The 22,155-nt window shown below is 38.3% G+C and overlaps 3 protein-coding genes across 9 annotated transcripts in view; 1 reads left to right on the top strand and 2 right to left on the bottom strand.

Moving 5' to 3' along the window:
* LOC139962118 (uncharacterized) overlaps positions 1 to 10,045 on the bottom strand; it is a 29,310-nt gene extending 19,265 nt beyond the window's left edge. For all 4 annotated transcript variants that reach the window (XM_071962021.1, XM_071962019.1, XM_071962022.1 and 1 more), the window contains exons 1-7: positions 9,881 to 10,045; positions 5,798 to 5,856; positions 5,017 to 5,036; positions 4,268 to 4,673; positions 2,881 to 3,222; positions 959 to 1,078; positions 432 to 571 (exon numbers count right to left, since the gene is read on the bottom strand). In XM_071962021.1, the coding sequence (XP_071818122.1) occupies positions 432 to 571; positions 959 to 1,078; positions 2,881 to 3,222; positions 4,268 to 4,673; positions 5,017 to 5,036; positions 5,798 to 5,856; positions 9,881 to 9,891 (1,098 nt within the window). In that variant the 5' untranslated portion in view covers positions 9,892 to 10,045. The remainder of the gene's footprint in view (positions 1 to 431; positions 572 to 958; positions 1,079 to 2,880; positions 3,223 to 4,267; positions 4,674 to 5,016; positions 5,037 to 5,797; positions 5,857 to 9,880) is intronic.
* A 1,448-nt stretch (positions 10,046 to 11,493) lies between these two features.
* Positions 11,494 to 14,927, top strand: LOC139961659 (uncharacterized). Its single transcript, XM_071961030.1, has 2 exons — positions 11,494 to 11,760; positions 13,756 to 14,927. Exons 1-2 carry the CDS (start codon positions 11,565 to 11,567, stop codon positions 14,454 to 14,456), a joined length of 897 nt encoding a protein of 298 aa, XP_071817131.1. The 5' UTR covers positions 11,494 to 11,564; the 3' UTR covers positions 14,457 to 14,927.
* A 1,485-nt stretch (positions 14,928 to 16,412) lies between these two features.
* Positions 16,413 to 22,155, bottom strand: part of LOC139961658 (protein Wnt-5b-like) — a 65,233-nt gene continuing 59,490 nt past the window's right edge. For all 4 annotated transcript variants that reach the window (XM_071961026.1, XM_071961025.1, XM_071961029.1 and 1 more), the window contains exons 4-5: positions 21,504 to 21,796; positions 16,413 to 17,679 (exon numbers count right to left, since the gene is read on the bottom strand). In XM_071961026.1, coding sequence (XP_071817127.1) covers positions 17,221 to 17,679; positions 21,504 to 21,796 — 752 coding nt within the window. In that variant the 3' untranslated portion in view covers positions 16,413 to 17,220. The remainder of the gene's footprint in view (positions 17,680 to 21,503; positions 21,797 to 22,155) is intronic.

Genomic DNA, 22,155 nt, shown 5'->3' with positions numbered 1-22,155 from the left:
ATATCTCTATTGTTTGCTGTATTAATGCAGCCTTGCTGCAGGGCAGTTTGCAGCATCCTGCAGCCAGGCTGCATTGGACTTAGTCTTTTGTGCTGTGCTGTCTCACACAATAGGCACTGCAGTATTACACAATAGGCAATGGTGCTCTGCTGCAGTGTATCTCTATTGTTTGCTGTATTTATGCAGCCTTGCTGCAGGGCAGTTTGCAGCAGCTGCAGCCAGGCTGTATTGGACTTAGTCTTTTGTGCTGTCTCACACAATATGCACTGCAGTATTACACAATAGGCAATGGTGCTCTGCTGCAGTATATCTCTATTGTTTGCTGTATCTATGCAGTCTTGCTGCAAGGCAGGTTGCAGCAGCTGCAGCTTTTCTGGTTGACACAGATCGTTGAACTACGACAAGACACTTACTGTCTGAATGAGATTTACCTTTTTCATACTACTTGGAGGAGTTATCTTCTCTGCTTGTTGAGGTGTCCTCTGCCTGTGATAGATTCCATTGTCATCCAGAGACTTGCGGAGTGCATCTTCATGCATCTTCCGTTGTTTCTGCTCAGCTCTCTGTTCGTCTGAAGAACAATTTTTACAGTTAAATTCATGCCAACCGAGTTCTGAAACCACTAATTGATTGAGTTTGCCTAGCTAACAATATCAACCCTTCTGCAACGTTTAAGTTGTTTGAAGAATACTTCTGTTTAAAATAATCCTTAACTTTTGGTAGCTCATAACAACCATTGCAATCCTAACATGAACAGTATTACTGTATTAGTTACCTAAATGTACAAAACAGGTACAAAAAATGGTAGTTCTTTCAGTGGTCATTTTATGTAGAAAAAACAAAGGAAAAAGAAACAATTTTATGTACAGAGTAGAAATTTTGTGTCTCTATTAATAGAGTCAAACTTCTTACAAGAATTAAATAAACTTTTTATACTTCCTTTCTCTGTCCACTTTACCTAATGCTTGTTTCCATTCCAGTCTTTTCTTCTCCTGAAGGGTTAATGTGGTTTGAGACCCCACAATAGCACCGATGTTACCCATTCCTGCAGAACTGCCCCATGTCAAATCTTTCAGGCCTAAAAAAATGGATGAATCAAAATCAATTTTGCCATCAAAACTTTTTTACAGAAACTTTGTCAAAGATATTGGAATAGGCTCAATGGTAACGTGCATCTTTCAAAGGTGCCAAAAGTTTTCATATTAATCAGCGTTTCTCATGAAAACAAAGGCAGTCTTAAACTGAACATTAACACCCCTCTTATATGTCTTATTCAGACTAAGGTCAAACTAAAGCACTGCTGGGGAAACAATTCTGTAACTGATACAACAGATATGCTTCAGATAGGCAGAACTCAAGGTTGATACATACTAGATAAACAATCCTCTTTTATTTCTTCTTGACCTTGGCTTATGACATAAGGACCTTTGTTACTACTTTTGCAAGCAAAGTGGAAAATGTATAGCACTCTTGAAAAGCCATAATTTCAAGGAATTATTTGAGAATTTCTATCCTCTTTTATTTCTTCTTGACCTTGGCTTATGACATAAGGACCTTTGTTACTACTTTTGCAAGCAAAGTGGAAAATGTATAGCACTCTTGAAAAGCCATAATTTCAAGGAATTATTTGAGAATTTCTATCCTCTTTTATTTCTTCTTGACCTTGGCTGATGACATAGGGACTTTTGTTACTACTTTTGCAAGCAAAGCGGAAAATGTATAGCACTCATGAAAAACCATAATTTCAAGAAATTATTTGAGAATTTCTATCGATGGCTTAGAAGCTAAGTTTTCTTTAAAATGGAGTTACCAGCATAAATTAGAAGTCTTGTTTTTGAAAAACCTGCCCCAGAAGGACCGGTGGTGGCGTGCAGGTTTAAAAAGAGATCTACAGCAGCAGCGGTAGCGACAATATTAAACTAAGTGAGAAGTACTAACCAGAAAACCAATGACTAAATCTGCCATCAAGAACTTTGACAGTTCTCTGAGTAAAAACATTATGCAGCACTGTATAAATGAAATGTTAAGTAGACATAGCTAAGTAAGGTTACATCATCGTTGGTGTTTTCAGATGGTGTTTACACCGCTAATTTGCATCATGAGAATGATCTTAAAGAAGTGTTAACCAGATAACACCCAGAATACAATTTGAACCAAAGGCTAACTGAATAGATGCCATGGAAAACTTTACCTGATATTGCAGAAATCAAACTAGCTAAAACTATGTCACACAAATTGAGAGATTTATAAGTAGGTTTGGAAAGGGAACCATTCAGTAATTATAACATCATAAAGCAAAAGACTCTCTATTGTTACCTGCATTCTCTATTGTTACTTGCATTCTCTATTGTTACCTGCATTCTCTATTGTTACCTACATTTTCTATTGTTACCTGCATTCTCTATTGTTACCTGCAATTTCTATTGTTACCTGCATTCTCTATTGTTACTTGCATTCTCTATTGTTACCTGCATTCTCTATTGTTACCTGCATTCTCTATTGTTACTTGCATTCTCTATTGTTACCTGCATTCTCTATTGTTACCTACATTTTCTATTGTTACCTGCATTTCTATTGTAACCTGCATTCTCTATTGTTACCTGCATTCTCTATTGTTACCTACATTTTCTATTGTTACCTGCATTCTCTATTGTTACCTGCATTTCTATTGTAACCTGCATTCTCTATTGTTACCTGCAATTTCTATTGTTACCTGCATTCTCACAGATGGGACTGAATTTCTCAAGAAATAAGTGTTCGTAAGTTACACAAAGTCTATACAGGCAGTTGTCTGAATCAAAGAATACCATACAGCAGTACAGAAACTCAGGAGAAGTTGCACAGCATTTCATAACATCATAAAGTCAAACAAATACTGACCATTCCTCTGTAAAGTATCTATCTTTCTGTCATTACTGTCTGCTGTTCTTGGCAAAGATGGCGGCTTAGACGATACTTCGGTCACAATATGATCATCTGAACGTCCATCATCCTCTTCAAGTTGCTTCAACAAATGGAAAACGTTCTCAGAGGCAACTGTCTTCTTATCTTCATCGTCAGTTTCTTTCTTGGAAGATTCCTTCTTCTCATTGTCCTCATCCATTGTCTTACTTTCTTTGTTCTTGTTGCTGTCGTCATCCATTTTCCTCTTTTCATCCTTTTCTTGCCCAACAGTACCATTGGTTTTCACATCAGGACTTTCCACTTTTACTTCTCCATTCTCTGAAGAGAGTAAGGCAAATCAAAGAAAGGCCATTATTTAAATTTGAACTTTTGAGATGGTTTCTTTAAGTCCCTTAACATTTCACAGCTGATCATAAACCCAAGAGGAGTGATGATGCACATACTAACAGAAAGGACTTGTGTAAGTGTCATAGATATGTAGAAAGTGTAAAAACTAGATCTTCTCTAGTTCATAGTAACAGTTAACACTAATGTGCAAAAACATACTAGAAAGTAGGATAACAAAGCAGTCATATTCTAACATCAATGAGCCTATTACCATTACCTTTAACTGTGACATTTAATTCACATGCTCTTCAGTGTGTAGGAAGAAGCTGGATGGTCAACTGTTCTAGGAAACTTACTTTAAACAATTTTACCAAATTGATAAAGTTTGGAAAGAATACAGATATCCTTCAAGATATCTTCAAAACATCCGTCGATAATGCAAAGCTCATTTTGCTAAAGGCTGAAGAAGTGATAATGATGATGATGATGATGATGATCATCATCATCATCATCATCATCATCATGATAGACTCCTCTGTTCTTTGCTTATCAAATTACGTCATAAAGTCACTAACTGTTGATAAATTTTACAAATTGTCTCATGAAGTCAAGAGTTGTTTCGTGCAGCTCTTTATACCACCAAGTCCAACCTGAGCTAATTGGTAAATTCTTTGGTCATCCAGGGATGTGCTCAGGAATATTTGAGTGCCAGGTAGAGTGTGCGCTAGTGTGATCCACACCCTGGGAGTGGAATCTCATGGGTGGGGTATCCCCTCCCCACTGGACAAATTTTACAAATGAAGTATGCTTATTTAGTGCTATTTTTCATATTCTGTGCCATGTATTCTCCCAGATTTTGGTTATGGTAAAATTTGTTAAATTATCATCAAAAAGTGCGGGCAGAAATGATTAAAATACTGTTTGTGCTGGGCGGCATTCAGAACTGCTGGGCGCAGCCGCCCAGTGCCGCCCAGTATGAGCTCATCCCTGGTCATTAACAAATGACATCTCTCTGACCACACCATCCCTTACTCACCGATTGCGATCGCAGGAGCACCATTGCCACCAGAGGCTGTACCAATAGATTGTAGAATAGCATTAAGTTGTTCCTGGGTGAGAGTGATGGTATTGGTGGTTCTCACTTCAGAGGATCTTTTACCTGAGCCACCTCCAGATGTGCCACCTACTGTCTTGTTCTTCTTTACAAAATCCACAACTTGTTTCTTCTGGGTATTACTGTTTCCCTTGTTTTCTGTGCTTCCAGATCTTTCTCTCTCGCCACTGTGGGGAACTCTGTGCTGTTTAATAGTTGAGGATCCTTTCTGAGAACCTGTTTTTGCACGTTGATGTTGTTGTTGTTGTTTACTAACGTCCTTACTATCGACATCTGTTTGAGCCTTTCTCACCGGATAAGACTGACTTCGAGATTTATAACTAAATTGCTATAAAAAAGAAAATGTATGAACAGCTTTTGAAAGGAAAGGATTATAACTTTTCTTCTTTATCTTTTCTTAAAACAAAGAGATGAGATTGCAAATTTCTTGCTGGATCTCAAGGGTTAAGTGATGGCCTGGCTGTACAATGGTCATCTTACTGTCCAGAATGTCATTGTTGGTTTGATCAATTGTTAAATCAAGCAGACAAAAAAATGTTTACATTATAAACATGTTTTTATTACTTAAGGTGCCTATCATGCTGTTAATGTATTAGCATTGTTTCAATGAAACATGCAGAACACTTCATGTTTATGACTCCCATTGAAATATATTGCATAATTTTACTAACCTTTTTCTTTGGTTTCTTTTCTGTAGCAAAAGAAAAAATTGATTTCATTTGAATTAAGAACAAAATCATAAAAAATTTGTTTAAGAGACTCTGAGTCATAGAAACCTTACATCTAAATCTCATACATGAATATTTATGAATCAATTCATTTCACTAACAAAAACAATATTTTCCAGTTCTCTATTGTCACATGGCAGCTCAAACAGCAACTTCTTGACTCAACATTTTTAGTGGCTTTCTTAGATTCACATCACACCAATATTCAAAGTTTGGTCAAGCCAGTTTTCCTTGCCTTATTAATACAAGATTCAGACTTCTGAGGAGGACCACTCTGCATTGTACTTCAAGCATCACTTCCCATCGTTGCATACATCACAAGTAAAATAATTTAGTGATCAAAGTTTGAATTGATCTCTTGTAATATACTATGAGATTCCTACGTACAAACACTGCTACACACCTATAACTCTACCCATTTTTCGTAGTATTTTGCGATGCGATACTGGATAAATTATTACCTGCATCATGCTACTTCTTAGAGCTGCTGCATTACCCTTAGGTTCTTTTGTTTGTTTTTGACATTTCTCTTTGAAATCATGTCGATGAATAGCTGCTTTGTGACAGACAGACAGACAGACAAGTAAGACTGATCTCTTGTAAAATAATATGATATTCCTATGTACAAACATAGCTATACATCTAGAAATTTGCCCGGAAAATTGAACCAAGATGTGTAAGCCTAGAAAGTCCTTAATCTTCAATTTCAGTGCGTTAAACTTACCTTCTGGAAAAAGACCACTTGTACCATGTTTAGCTCTTGCAGCATTTCTTAATCCTTCCCTTTAATGAGAATTATAACCATTATATGTTGATAATTCACACAAATATACTATATATTTGAGGTCACTTACAACGTATCTTTGTTTATAATCTATGACTGAGTGTATTTATCAATATATGCAGTACAACCTACAAAAGAAGCAAACTATAGCACCATTTTGCATCTAAGCAGTCTCCATTTTACTAAAATTTCTGAAAGGGACACTCCTTCCATTAGACCCCATCCCTGGACACAATCACATCTTCTAAGCTTCCCTCCTCCCAGTACAAAATAGTCAGTCGACGGTATTTAAATCTGTCATCAACGAATATATACAGAAAATACCAGGTATATCCCAAACAACCTTGAATACCCGGTAAAAATAATATATACCTTATTAAAATACCAACCCAGACAGTACATGCAAACCCGAGAATACTGATATTCCTGCTGCTACTGTTTATCGTGTATACCTTACCACTCCCCGTAGTCCTAAACATTAAATATTCTTACTGCACAATCTTAGCCCTTGCATCTGTTGCATGTACTGTACCGAGCAAAAGGTCAACGGAGGGACACCGATATGTTTCTTGCGTTTTCACCTTCAAAAACGGTTAAGGCATAATCAGCCATTCACGAGCACGGAATGGGTACATTTACATAATTTGGAACAGTCTACCCACGGATGAGGGGGGGGGGGGTAGGGGAGAGGTACAGAATACAGCACCTGTTGGAGGTTTCAAAACACATGCTTCGGTACACTAGGAGGAAGGGATAGGATGGCTTGTGTTTTAGTGCTGTGCATACTGTTACGAGCGCCCATTGTAGCCTAACGCTAGTCACTGCTAGTGAGAAACCTAATGTTATAATGTGGAGAGTAATTGAAATTGCCTACGTGATAAATCAGTATTTGAGAAATTAGGTCGGGTTAACGTCAGAATGTTATTTATGTAATGAGCAATACACGATTTTTCTAGTATATTCCTCATGATGACGCGCTGGTCTCGGGTTAACGTCGGTTTACGTGGAAATGCGTGTAAGCTGTGCACGGCATCTTCGTGGATTCTCTGGAACGTTCGCAAGATATGCAAAGGACTTCCAAGAATAGAAAAACTGGGTCAAGTGTATCGAGAAAGATCCAGATGATTCTTGACATGGCGAATCGTATATAAACCCGCCCAGATCGGAGAGTTTCTCAGTTTCTGTACGAATACAAGCGACGACACATATTATATCATTCTACTATATATCGTCAGTGCTCAACTACCAGTATTTTCTGAAGGATTGAGATATCGATACCAAGATTGATTCTACACTTCCATTCAGAAGTTTGAAGAGGACTTTGCTGTGAAACTACAGTTTTCCAGTGTTTATTTCGGAGAAGGTGAAGAATTTCTGTCTCCGTTGAGGAAGTTCGTTACGCCAGGAGTTAGTGGCTATAAAGCTGATTTTGGACTGACTCTGGTAATATTTAGTCGGCGAGAAGTTCGACTTGTGCTTCACTCTATTGTGGCTGGAAGTCCGTCTTCTATTTTGGAGCATCGCCGGAAAGAAGGTGACTGCTGTTTCTGGGATCGCGAGAAACTTCGTCGAGGACCAGTGAATTTCGCGGTACAACGGACCGAGAATCGTCGTCCTCAAGGTCGTGGCCGCTGTGGGATATCGCCGTTGGAAGAGACCAGCGTGTTTTAAAGTGTATCCTATCTTGTTAAGTTTGTGAGTAATTTTCTGTATATTTGTAATTACCGTTTGTTGTTGTTGTCGGTTCGAAATCCATTGTTCAATATAGTTTACGTTCTCATTTAAAACCTCAAGACTCGTCAATTTGTCTGTGTTCCTTACGGAAACGAACCCAGGCTTGTGTCTCGTTAAAATTAGTTATCGAGACCTCTCGCATTCCAACGTAACAATACGTTTAATGATCTAAACATTTAAACGGGCAGAATTTTGATCGTTTGAAAACTTGACCGATTGACTTTCACTTCCATAAAAAGCGAGCTTCACAAAATATAGGGTCAACAATCCAATTTAAGAAGATGAACAAAAGAAAAGTATTGTCACCGCTTCATAATTTGCCCCTCACTTTAAGCTATACATGTAGTCAGAGTTCCATTTCACGCACGTAGTTTGTCAACTGCTCTAACAAGTTATTTTGGGAAGAAACCGATTCGACGCAATATGTTTATTACTTTATTCATACTTTTTCTGATACCGATTCTACGCATTACTATCCAAACTGTCAATGACCTGGTAATTCCCATACCCATTAAATGCTACTGTACTTTTTCTGGTTGGACTGGTCCCTGAAGTGTACTGAACTGTACTTTCGCGTTGTAATGAAAGATACGTAAACAACACTTATTTCTTTTTTATATCTTTGAATAAAATTTTTAAATAAGTTGCTGCAAAAGAAAAAAAAAGGAGATGGAAAAGTCCTACTAAAAGCGAAAATACATTTGTGGGCTAGGCTAGTGTATATAGATAGGTTCATGCTTGTGTTTCATAGTACAGTTAACACTGGATATAGCAGCTCTGCGAAAATTTCCGGTATACCCGGTAATAACAGTATTTGTCAGCAGGTGTACCGGTATCTGCTCTGGCCTTTATTGACGCACCTTAGTTCTGCCCCTGGTCATCAATTCTACACTCTTTAAACTTTGAAAGTAACAGAGCCTGAAATTACGACAAATTGTGACAACTGAAAAGTATTATTGCACATCACGTCATTAGTCAAATTCAGTCTTAAAAAGAAACAAATTGTGGCCTTAAAATGATTATACATCATAATCATACACTGCACTGTGTGAAAAGGAGGTGCAGTGCTGTAATGTGCTAATCTCAAACTCACAGCACTGCAGTGACTGGATGAACTTCATAAAGCCTGCTATGTATAAAGATCACTGCATACATCGTGTGATTTGTTCCCTTCAAAATATGCACTGTACTCAAGCAGGGATTTAGCCTATGTTACTCCTGTTACGGGTTACTGAACTGTGTTATGTACATTATGACCACATATAAATTACAGTGATCTTTGAAATTCAAATATATATGTTATCTAGGCTAGAGGTCAAAATAATATAAACTAGCTTCTAATACTACTATCTGTTAAATAGATCAACTGAGTAGTACCATGAGGCCTACTAGTACTTCTTTACTACTACAGTATTACACTAGGCCTTAGCCAAATTCTAGTCTTTCTTAGCAATAGCACATTAGCACTTAGAGATCTTGTGTCAGGCTGCAGAGGGAATATACAGTAGGATGGTGACTTCGAAGTTCCGCCACTTAAGACTTAAAACACCCCAAAACTAAATCTTCTGGTATAAATCATTTGAAAATATACTTCATATGGTGAGAGAATTTTGTTATAGTACGATACACGGCCAAACTTTCTTTCCTGCAAACTGTTTTCACGTTGTTTTCCAAGAAGATTCTTTGTGATTGTGGAACTGGTATTTCTTGCTAGAGTATTGCGAAGTTCGGACACGCAACCTACAGTGTGGCGCTGGTAAAAATTGGTGGCGCTGTTGCTCTTTCAGTAATTATAACAGACTTCATAGATCTTCGTCATTTTATTGACAAATATGTAAGTAATTTCTTGCACACGGGTCATTTTGGAGAGAAAATAACTGTAGCTGCGTACTTTTTGGTGAAATTTGGCTCTTCCTGTAGGTTTTCATGGTGAAAATCGTGTATTTCTTAGGGTGCCCGAACTTCGCAGTATGGCGAACTTCGCAATACTGACTATATCATGTTTTTATTACTACTGTGTGCATACTAGGTAGATAGAAAGTTACTGTGTGAATAATCCTTAGGAAATATTAAGATAACCCCTGAATAATATTAAACATTTAGTGGTAAATGACTGTCAAGCTAGTAAATTAGTATTATGCGACTGGCAGACTAAAGTTAGCCTACTGTAGCTTAGGCTAAAATAAAAAGCCTTATGTTACACACACCATAGCCAGTTTTGCGACAATGGGTGGTATCCAACAGAGAAAAGTATTGAAGGAGACAAGGAATATCAGTTTGAAGACCCACCCTCGATTCATCTTGGTGGTGAACTGGAAGATATCGTTTACTTCCACACGTGAAGATGACCAAGCCGTCAAATGGTTGAAAACGGGAAATCGGTGTTATCAATCGTTCACCTGCTTGCTTGACAACTGTAAACAGTAGGAATTTTCGTCTCTGGAAATATGTATCTGAAGATATTGAACGCCGTTTGAGCAAATATTATCGTGAATAGGATCATCACGGTAGTTGTATACAATCGAAATGTTTCCTGCTATCACGATGTACTTTATTCTCCCATGATTTATTTCTCCAGAACATAAATTATTAATGGAAGTATGTATCAGGATTGCAAACTGTACTGAGCCCCCAAATCCCTCATTAGTAAGTTTAACTGTAGGAGAATTGTATCATAAATGTGGGATAATCATTCAAGACGTGGATGGATGCTCCATTTAATCGGTATGGTCTATTGGAACATTTGGAATGCTTCTTCATCTTCTTTTCAGGGTTAGGGTCTGAGTTAGCGAACTTCGTGATAACTCGTCTGGTTGCAGATTTCATATTCAGATTAAATGGGTATTTGTTTTAGCATCATCACTAACCGAAAGTGACGAAATATGTGGAAATATCCATCAAACTGCTTTAGTCCGTATAACAATGCCTTTTGCAATATGCCCCATTTCCAAACACTTGTAACCATGGTAACGATACTGTTATGAATTTTTCTTTACCCAAATTGAACTTAAAAAGCAAAAATGGTAGCGATGGGATTTTGACAATTGGGTTTAGTTTTTGTCCTTTCAATTGTTTGTCTGAAGTTCTCGTTTTGGTCTGAACTATTCTTTCAACAGTAAAGTTTAAGCTGTCTCATTGTCTATGATTTACTATAATTATGAGTTAAATAAATTTGTATATGAAGTTGCAACAACTTATGCTTCATACATCCAGCCACTGTATGTGCAGCGCCATGGTCTATCGGTTTTATTACATTAATCGTCTTCAATCTGCATAGTCGTTGGAAACAATATTTCGGTGAGGCCTATTCTAACGACTGATATGTCTATATCAGCTCACAAGTGCGATGTTGAAATAAACGCAATATATCAATGCTGCAGCTTCCAAGTTACAATATAGGATTAACTTCGGACGGTCGATATAACGATGATATAAAGTTATAGACATACACATGACATAACAGGCACGGTAGCAGGTTATCTTGATGGGCAGCGTGTGCGGCGAAGGGAGAAATATCGGGGCCTGGTAGCGACGACAGAAAGCAAAGTAATAGGATTATATTTAACGGCAATTGGCTGGTATCGACTTTTACTGATTTAGCTGAGCCTTGAAATGCATGTTGTATTTGCCTCCAATATTTTTTGCCCACCAATATCATTTGGAGAGCGAGGGAAGGCATTTGGCCGGGCGATCCCGCCCCTGCCCCACGCCCCATTCACTGGTTACGCCACTCAGTGAGACATACGTGACCACGCGCATAATCATCAGACCGAATCATATTTCTATTCGTGAAATGGTAATACCCATACTTTATCGTATGCCGAAAAGCTACACTTATGCCCCGCCTACTATAGATAATGTTGAGAATTCGTTGTAAATATAAAGCGACACGAAATATATTTTATTCTCTCACTTGCTGATCAGCAACACAGACACAACCAAGAACACAACGAAAACAAACTATAGTTCTAAAATGGCCTTTTCGATTCATATTTCAACACTCATGTTGCTATATTTAGCAACTTTTGCCGGTTTGTCGAATGGCGTGTTCATTTCAGGCGTTACCGATGCGCGTTGGAATGGCATTGTAGCATACTTTTCTGTTCCAAGGGCAAGGATTGCGGCGAAACTGGCTGAGATACAATCGAGTTCGAGCAGCTGTGATGCAGGTAAGAAAGCTGTTTTAAGTTTTTATTATGTAAATAAATTAAATCAGTTAAAAATTTGTCATTTGTTGACTTCTACGTTATTAAAAAACCTTCCTGCTGAAGGAAAAATATATTGTTCTCGAAAGCGAATTAATTTAAAAGAATTAAATAATATTTAACATGATTAGTTGTTGTTAATTTTAAGTCACTATCACGTTACCTGCATATATACATCGCAAAGTTTTGCATTCACCTAGTTGTATTGATATGATTTTGATTCCATTTGATTCAATTGAGAAGTTTGTTCAGCTTACAAGATTCATCAATTTTTTTAAGAAAGAAATTAAATTCCACCTAACTGAGATTAAATTAAGTTCCATAGCTTTATATCCGCAAATATATGAACAGACGTTTGGTTGTTGCTTGACGAAGTTCCTTTACGTCATTAAATTCAAATCTTGTTCAATTTATCACGCTTGTTGATGTAATGAATTGGACTAAAATGTCGTATTTCCAATGTTCAGTTAAGCCATGACGTCATATATTTTTAAGGGTTTGTCATCGTGTCTTCAGCACGTGTGTATTCAGCACGTGTGAGTTGTAATCGAGTTCCAAAGTAGAAAAGACTCACGTCGGGTCGAGCATTACACATTTCAAGTCGAGTCGAGTCTCTCAATATTAGCTCAAGTCGTGTCAGAGTCGAGTCTCTTTGTGACTCCGAGTCACTTCGAGTCCCTGCTGATTACCTCAAGTAGAGTCACTTCGAGTCCATGATTGTCTAAGTAGAGTCACTCCGAGTGACTGGTTGTCTTAGTAGTGTCACTTCGAGTCCATGTCACTTCGAGTCCCTGATTACGTAATCAAAGTAAGTTCGAGTCCCTGATTATCTAAGTATAGAGTCACTTCGAGTCCCTGATTATGTAATTAGAGTAAGTTCGAGTCCTTTATATCTAAGTAGAGTCACTTCGAGTCCCTGATTGTCTTATCAGAGTCACTTTGAGTCCCTGATTATCTAAGTATAGAGTCACTTCGAGTCCCTGATTATGTAATTAAAGTAAGTTCGAGTCCTTTATATCTAAGTGGAGTCACTTCGAGTCCATGATTGTCTACGTAGAGTCACTAGTTATGTAAGTCTAGTCACTGCGAATTAATGAAAGGAAATACTAAACACTTTGTTGGGCATAAATGTGAACTCACTTGTGCTAGTTTCCTTCCAGTCACAATGCTGTAACCGTGATGCTTATTGGTTCATTTGTAACAACTGACAAATAATTATTCACCAGAGAAAGACTCTTTACCAATGTGAATCATTGGATTACTTGCCTGCTACACTGTTGTCAGAGGTCGTATAAAATGGAACATATATTTTATGTGAAAAGATTCTGACAGACGCATAACAATGCTGCTGTCAATTTACTGCATTAAGAATTGCCATTTGCGTAGTTAATTTACTTGGTGCACGCCTACGCATGTTGCTGACAAGCAGGTGTGACCATTATGCAAGTTTACTGTTGTGCCATTATAGTCTGTCGTTCACTCTAGCAGCAGTCTGGTGTAATAACGGTAATTATTTGATTTCATGACTAAAGTCACAAGTCCGTTTGGGCCCGAATTTAGGGTATGACTCGAGTCGAGTTGATTTGAGACTTGAGTCGAGTAAAGGCTTTTGACCTTAACCAATCAGAGTCACTGTCTCAGTCATAACAACACTGCTATTCATCACTTTAGTGCAAGAAGTTTCTGAAATCCGAAGTCTAGTGTGACTATAATGATCGATCAAGTTCATTTGATAGGAAAAGTGTGCACTAGAATAAACTGAGTAACAGTTTACGGTGACTCGTAATTCTTACTAGGATATGACCTTTCCATGTTATATTGCTCGTAACTATTAACCTTTCATACCTTTCAAGAACACTTAATGCGCTGATATAATTAAACAGCTCACTTATCAAGTTATACGTTCAGTCGACTTGTGTGTGTGAATACCATATATTCATTTTTTCGGTGTATTTTCAGGAGGATTAACCTTACCGTATCCGCCTGTGCTACAAGATCTCATAGGGGACGAGGACCACGTAGTAGCAGTTTCGTTTGGCAGCCTTGAAGCTACGTCGGCACATACAGAGGACTTGTTAGATTCATATGCGACAGAAGCCGACACCGTGCAGTTTTTCATACCGTTTCTCACTGGCAAAGACGAGACTGCTGAACCCATGTACAAATTGGCGCTGAATAGTTTTGTCTCCACCGACAAACCGTTTTTCCAACCGAATGTTGCTATTCCCACTGAGCAGGTTGAGAGTATATCGCTTTCAGATACTGGTTTGGTGGTCAGAAACGGATCTGACGTTCTTTCGATCAGTTTTACTGTCCCATCTTCCAAGAGTTGTGTTGTTCCTGATATCGTCACTGAAGAAAAAATCGAGGGATACAACCGAGAATATACGCTCTCTCATCTTGTTAAACCTAATCAGGCTCTGTGTAGTGAGGGCAGCACAGCGGATCTACACGTCTGTGTTGTCCGTGAACTGCCTTGCATGTGTCAGTTTTGGTATCACCGTAAACTTCAAGAGTGTGACGTCGGTGAGACACTTCTGGACACAATTTCTGATAAGTTTAAAGACATCAGTCTCTTATCAGGTGATGAGGGGGCTGCAGTCGTCAGTGTCGCAAACACTGGTGACTTCGGAATTGTGGTTAAATCACCATGCGTTTAGTTGTTTATTCGACTAACGAAAATAAGCCTATATATACTAACTAGTTCATCTCTGAAGCATGCATATATCATATATAACTGAGACCTTTTACTTTCAAAGCCCTAAAGCAAACATTTGTTAGTTTACTACAGTATGCATGTAAAGGTTTTGCCTTCAAAGACATACGTATACACTTCAAATAGTGAATTAATATGAGCGGTGCGCATGTCAGAAGGAATATTTGTCTAGGCTAAGTCCGTGTTATGAGTGATTTTAGCTTGATAAATCTTCATCTAGAGGTGACAAACTGACACGGATATACACAATTATTTCTCATTTATTGTTATGGAATTACAAATTAGTTGAATTTCTCTTCCTATTCAAATATTTGAAATGACTTCAAATCCCTTTAAAAATTCAACAAATTTCGTGACTTATATGCATCCTACTAGGTGAAATTTAATTGACACATGAAATAAACTGCAAATTATATGTTGCCTTGTCGTAGTATTTTATATTTATCATCGTGTTAGCTGCAAACTATAATGTGCACTTACATACGTAAGAGTCATATTCCGTGAGTTTAAGGAGTTTGACGATGTTGTCTCCTGACCAACTAAATCCACGTTGTAGATTGTGTTGAGCACCTCGGCACATTTGCATCAGTAAGATACATTCTACATGGGCGAAAGAACGGAGGAGAAGTGGAGGCACGGGAAATTCACACAAATTGAGTAAAAGTATGAATTTTAACATAAAAATAGTCTAAACTTCAATGTCACATCTGGGCCACTGTTTCACAGTGTTACTAAGGACAACCAAAGACAAGCAGGTTTCGATCCTCTACATGTTCACGAGATATTGAGAAGTATTATAAACTTGATAAAACAACTATGATTACTTCAGTGAGGTACATTGCTTCATGCAACCTGGCACCTGTCCTTGACTTTCTAGCATATTGGAGGTAAAATTGGTGACCATTCAGTCGGCGAAACCGGCAAGTTAGAAAAGAAAAAAAAAACATTATTTGGAATGGAAGTAAGGGTTATCAAAATTAAGAGAGTGTGAAATGCAAATAAGTGCAGGTGTATATATAGGGCAGGGGCGGATTGACGGGGGCGGATTGACGACCCTGGGTCCGGGGCCCAGAATGCGCCTGTCAGGTTGAGATGCCGAAAGAGCTTTTCTTCGTCCTGGTCGAGAAAGGTGCTATAGTTACGTCCGAGGCACCAGAGGCGCAACTTGTTAGAAAGCCCCGTATCACCGGTTAGTTCACTGTGCCTGCAGCTGCAATTTATGCACCAGTCCGCCCCCTGGTGTAAAATAGGGGGGAATATTTTGTCAGACTACGTCTGAATTGAGAGAGTTATAGAGCTTTTCCCTTTTTTCCTTCTCGGCTAACTTGAGAAATTGCATGGTAAGCCGTTCGATTTCACGACCAGACACTTTTTCACCATGTTCATTTTTTTCTCCTTCAAATTCATAACATTATCGTTATAATAAGTTCTGAATTCTGCAAACAGTTTGTACGGCATACCTGGATCAACATATTATGCTCCGATTAATTCTTAAAGGTTGAAAATTCACTCAGCCTGATTGACTTTCAATGTAACCGTTGGCAAATGTAATCGGTGGTCATTCTCCTTACAGTGAACAACGGGTTTTATTGAACCACGTTCGAAAGAACAGAGTGACGTCATCAGAAAAATCCGAGTGATTTTATATTTGTAGTGTCTCCAGGCATTAGACAACATGAACAAATATTCAATCAAAGCGGTGATTCATACAAGTTTAACTTTAAAGAGTAAACATTTGACTCTCTGCCTAAACAACTTCCCCACGCCCCTCCCCTCCCTCCCCTCCCCTCCCCACCACCACCTCACATAGTCTCTGCCCCTTCTAGCCCCCTTACTTCAGTCTCTTTCGACTTCAGCTCAACAAGTACACAAAGAAACGAGAAAAAAAAACATTCACAAATAAATTGATTACATCAAATCTTGTGGCAACAATCCATTTGGAGATTATTTCTAAAATTTTAAATTATTAAACATCAGTAACTGTATGCCTATAAACTCTTCCTTCAGACTAAAATATACACTTCTATAAAATAAAAAGAAAGGAGAAAAGTCTCTTTTGATGTATACAACAAAGACTGCTTGCAATATATTCCAAACTTATAATTGCTGTACATATCCACACTTCGACTCCAACGTGGTGCCCATGACTGCTTACAACACAATAAGGTCCATATATGAAGTTCACACGATTCAATGTCCAACCTCTGTAGCTTTCCTTTTTTTTATCTTCTTGTTTGTTATGTAGTCCGTCAATGTGCACAGTATTTTAAAGGTTTCAAGGGGGAGGGGCTGGGGGTGTGGGGTGGGGTGGCGGCGGACAAATTCTAAAAAATCCCCCTACTGATCCAGGTAATGACATGAATCTTTCTGGAAGTGCGTCTTGGGACAGACGCAGTTTGTCTAAAATTCTTTCCCGACTGGGATGTAAACAATCCCCGACTGGGCGTGTTACCTCCGACTGGCGATAGAGGTGGGGATGCTACCCCTCCTCTACCCCTCCCTGGACCACACCTTTGCACTCGTCACTGTTTGTACTCAGGTAATGCACGGTGAATCCTTATCTTTCCTTACTTAAAACTAAATTGATTTCATTTAATATTTGTACCGTCAATTTTCCTGTCTGGATACAAAAACTTTCGAATAGTCACAATGGAGTCCTTGCAATGACATCACTGCAGACTTGTTTCAAAGCGTTGACCCTCGCCCCATCACTTACAAACACTTTTCTCCACGGTATATCTACACTTTCGACATTTCACATAACAGCACCATTTGAATTTACACTTGCACCTCTCCTCTACCTCCTCGGTGTACGAGTTGTACCCACGACCACAGCACATGAGGTTGCACCCGTCCGTACCTATAGAGGTCCTGTTACATTCGCGACCCCGCGTTCCAAGTGACCCTACTACCGGGTCATAGTCACAATAGTCCGGTGACTCGTCCAGATAGACCAAGTCAGTTCTGGTCGGTTTATTGAAGCGAACATACTTATTGATTAGTTTGCCCTTTTTGTTCACGTGTGTGGGGGCGGCACCGTCATATTTCTGCTTCAGTAGGATTCCGATATCCCGAAACGATCTCATTTCTAGCCAGCAGGTCTTGAGGCTGCAGGAACCAGAGACACCGTGACATTTACATTGAATCTCCATTGACTGTTGTACGATCTATAAAGAGAGAGAGAGAGATAGAGAGATTCAGGAGGTTAATATTATAATATCAATCCGTAATACGTAGCACGACATTACTATATATATTTACCTTATATTATCACTAGTATGTATGTTATGATCGTTACACAACTTTCAGGCATTTTATAGCCCCATGGGTGAAGAACTACACTACCTACCCAACCCTTACCACCCACCGGCACTCAACGACATATCAAATATTCTCGGTAAAGGGCTGATACAGCAGGGATGGGTCCAGAATTTTAGGAAGAAGGGTGGGGGGGTCCCTGAATTCGTTGAAGCCGACACCCATTTATGAGGGTCTTTTCTCGCCCAAAAAGAAAGCTTAAGACGCTATACATTTAGAGTTATAAATTAGGTTAACACTTATGGATTTGGCTAACTACTTTTAATTTTCTGTGGGGGTTAGTAGGAGGGGAGTGTACACCCTTACACCCCCCCCCCCCTCCTCCTGCCTATGGATCCACAGCCTGTACAGGCATGGCAAGGCAGACAAGTGACACATCAAACTATTGCCAACTAAAATCACGTGGCTTAGAAAGAATACTTTTTGTACGTTGCCGATATACAAGCTTCGTTTAACAGTTTGGTGGTCTGTGTGTATGTGTGTGAATGGACATGTCTTTTCGCAATTATCGATTATACTTTTCTAATTTTGATTTCACTTCTATGTTTCGTGCCTTACATATAGTACACATTTTGCTAATTTTCAATTATATTGTATTGTATTATCTTCGTTACCACTACCATAATACGTTAACTATAATGAACGTCCTCCAAAACAGCAATGGGCTTTGTCAAATACGAGTCGATTCTTCGTGATCCTGTAGAATTATGACGTCGATAAAGAATGTCTAGTTTGTGATACATATACATGGGTTTGATTTGTGGTGTTTGTTTTCAGCACACTTTGATACGTTACACAGAGAGGACATGTTGTTACTGACAAAAGCATCGAGATTTATGACTTAATTGCCTCTGACTGTTAAAACTGCTTCCGAATCAATACCAGAAAAACCTCTTTGAGATTTTCCATGAACAAGAATGAACTTGGGACTGATGCGGCCTACATTTTATATATCGATACCGCGCACCTTACTGATGGCTTGAATATTCACAAAATTCACAAAGGAAGATTACACAATGTTGCATTCCACGAGTGACGTCAGAGATCAGTATAATATCAGTCCGTGATAGTTCAGAATATTTAGTGCAACACTAAAGGAATTTTGCTTTATTATTTGGTAAATTTTGAGATGTATACTATTACAAATATAAACCCATAACAACGTAGTTCATTAAGATGACTAGTCAAATTAAGTTTTATTTAAAAAAAAATAAACTTAAGTCTTTCTTCTTGTCCTTTCAATTTCGTTTTAGTTCGTTTTGTTTGAATGTCGTTAATATAAGAAGAGAATTTGTCTGGGGAACGAAACATGTATTATTGTAATTATTAGACTTATTAGACAGGTTACTCAGGTTTTTTATGTTATTGTTCTCTTTTCATTGTCTGAACTGCTTTGTTCTTTTCAATATTGTCCTTGAGTCAGTTTTGCTTTGAAATTGAAATAAAGGTTGGATGTATGATACATCGTTCCTGATTGCTTCGTTCCAAGGAAACTTTGAGCTCGAATAAAAAAATTAAAGGTATTTCTCGCACACCAACATTCAACACAGGTACAAGGTTTTATGGCTATTTGCCTATTATTGTAAAGAACTGGAAGAGGATTTTTACGCAAAATATGGGGTCAATAATGTAACAATCAATTTAAGTAAAACCATATCATATATTCCCATGAGCTCTCGACAATATAACATATTTTATTATTTACATTTTGGCGAGATTTAGGGCTAATTCCATTTTGATTCCGCCAATGAGTCTTCAAGCTTTGCGTAAATATTCGTATAATATATCACAGATGCTAAGAGCGCGTATACATGTCAGTGTGATACACAGAGAAACGCAAGTAAAGATTGGAAAGAAAATCCTCATAATTCTACTCTGTTTATAATAAATCATTCAATAATATCTTTCCAAGGTAACAATATTCGCCCTCTCTCTCATCTCCGGAAGACCGTCAGACCACAGAGGTAGAATGTTCCCCTAGGCAACCGAATTCTTTCTGATTTCTACGAATAAGCAGAGCACACGATGAAGCCAAAGCTCATACTTTAGCGTGACTGCGGAGAGACGTCGCCCCTTCTCTAAAAATTTTAAGATTTATACAGTTTTCATTTTTTTGGCATGTATGCTATTTCTCAACTATATTTGCTTTCTCTCGCCAAAGTTCACCACCTCCGTTATAGTATATTTGGTGGCGTCTGCCAAGATTCAAACACGCGTGATCAATACAATCACTGATCAATTCACATGATACTGTCATACAAACTTTTTGAGTGCATCCAAGAAAAGTCAATTACTTTTTAAAACAATGCTCGTATTTCTTTCGAATTTTCCCACAATTTGCATATTAGGATCTGGGTGAAGTTGTTACTTTCATTCCAGATTAATATGTAGGACTTATTATGAGCTAGGTGCACCTATGTTAAGATAAAATAGAAACATAATGGGTCGGGTGGTACTGCATGATACATCGGCCAATACGTTTGGATATATCAATTGTATTAGCGAAGTTTCTGTTTCTTGTTGAGATGGGGTTGGAGGTTATAGTTCGTCATCTTGGAGATAAAAGTGCGAGATTTAGGTGACTGAGGCATAGTAAGATTGTATTGACTGAGTTATCATTCTTTTAGAGTTAGATAAAAATATCAATAGGAATCAAAGGTTCCCAATGAAAGTACACGAAAGACGGATTTCTCAGTGATATCGCACAAATAGACAAATTGTGTTAAGATAAAAGTCATGTTGGTTAAGCTCAACTGTTTCAATACGTTCAGTGCCCCGAATCTACACAAAGTAGAGTTTATGCAAAATACATCTGCTCTATGAAAGTGTTCAAACGGGATATGTGTTGACATATTTTTATATAGTATTTCAGGTATAGGCATATTATAATTTTTCCAGATTTAAATATTCGTTGTCATATTGTTGTATAAGCCACTAAGATCTTTTTAAGTGTTTTTCATGGAAAGAGAAGTTATACCGCAAAATACATGGAACCATATTTAAGACGTGTAATAGACGTTACGTTATAGCGTATTGCAGGATGGAAGGGAACGTTATATACAAAGACAGTGCCTCAAGTGGACCCTCAAGATGTCGATCAGAATCAGTTGTAATTTCGATCCGCTCTAAGTTCAGTAAATGTTTTTGTCATTTATGGCATGCCATGGTCGTGTGGTGAGGTTTATTTGAGGCAAACTGTACGGAAGATGGTTTTAGAGTTCCGTGTAAATGTCCATGTTTTTGCAACGTTTCTCTCTTCGTTTGCTTTTTTATCTTTCATAACACGTCACGCAAACATTTGGCAGCCATTTTTATGATCATAAACAAAACTGTCAGTTATGAATCAGCCAATTGCTTCTTCTCTGTAAATTTCACCGCAAATACATTTCTCTTCCTTACAAACCGGTGATAATTGTCTCATAAATGGTTTCTATCTTTAGGTAGTTTCGTAAGACCGATCAGAAAATGGCGTAAACATCTGTCATGTCGGCTGCCATCTTATTATTGTTTATTTATTTATTAATGAGTAGCCTTTGACTGGCCTCACAAATCTTGTACAATGAATGTCTATCTTGATCGCCCATTTCAAAGTTTATCACTGTGGACAACTATAAAGTGTTCTTTCCTTTAGTCTTTGGTAATGATTGAATATCTATATATGTTTTATAATTACCCTTCTTCCGGCTTCATTGTTATGCAAATTCATCTTGGTTTTGGCATACTCCTTCGTATTTCGTCTTGGGTTATTCTCCATTTCGATTGCGTCGACAAATTGTCGCGCGAAGCGAATTCCGTAGTCGATATTATCGCCGCATCCTCCCCACTCCCATTGTTGGTCGAGGTCAGCGGGTCGTTGTACGTTGCTACAGAGACAAGTGGATAACTGGCCCTCGCGGCACGATCGCGCAATTGAATGCGCCACGGCTGCAGACGACACGGCGTATGTGAAGGCTGTCTCTCGGCTCGCTGTAAATCAAACAAGTACAGAAATAGGTGAAAGGTTGAGACAGCACTAGCACTACAAGATGAATTACCTTTAACTGAAAAGAAGGCTGTAAATATGACGGTTTCATTCGTCTAAAATCATAGCAAAATACATCGTTGGTCTATGAATGGTACCTTTGTTTAACCTCGATATACCGATAGTTACTCGGGAAATACCTGCGGACGAGAACCAAGTCTTAGTATACCGCGAGAAACTCTTTATCCAGGTGTAGAAATTACCATAGGCTACATAGGACTGTGATAATGCAATATAGGTCTACCATCACGATGGTAGGTCTGGTACAGTATCGCATTATCGAGGCATTCAGCTGAACATTGCG

This window comes from Apostichopus japonicus, chromosome 20, assembly GCF_037975245.1.
Source record: "Apostichopus japonicus isolate 1M-3 chromosome 20, ASM3797524v1, whole genome shotgun sequence".
In the NCBI taxonomy this organism is placed as follows: domain Eukaryota; kingdom Metazoa; phylum Echinodermata; class Holothuroidea; order Aspidochirotida; family Stichopodidae; genus Apostichopus; species Apostichopus japonicus.
The sequence above is the reverse complement of the archived record's forward strand: the minus strand, read 5'-3'. Positions and strand labels throughout refer to the sequence as shown.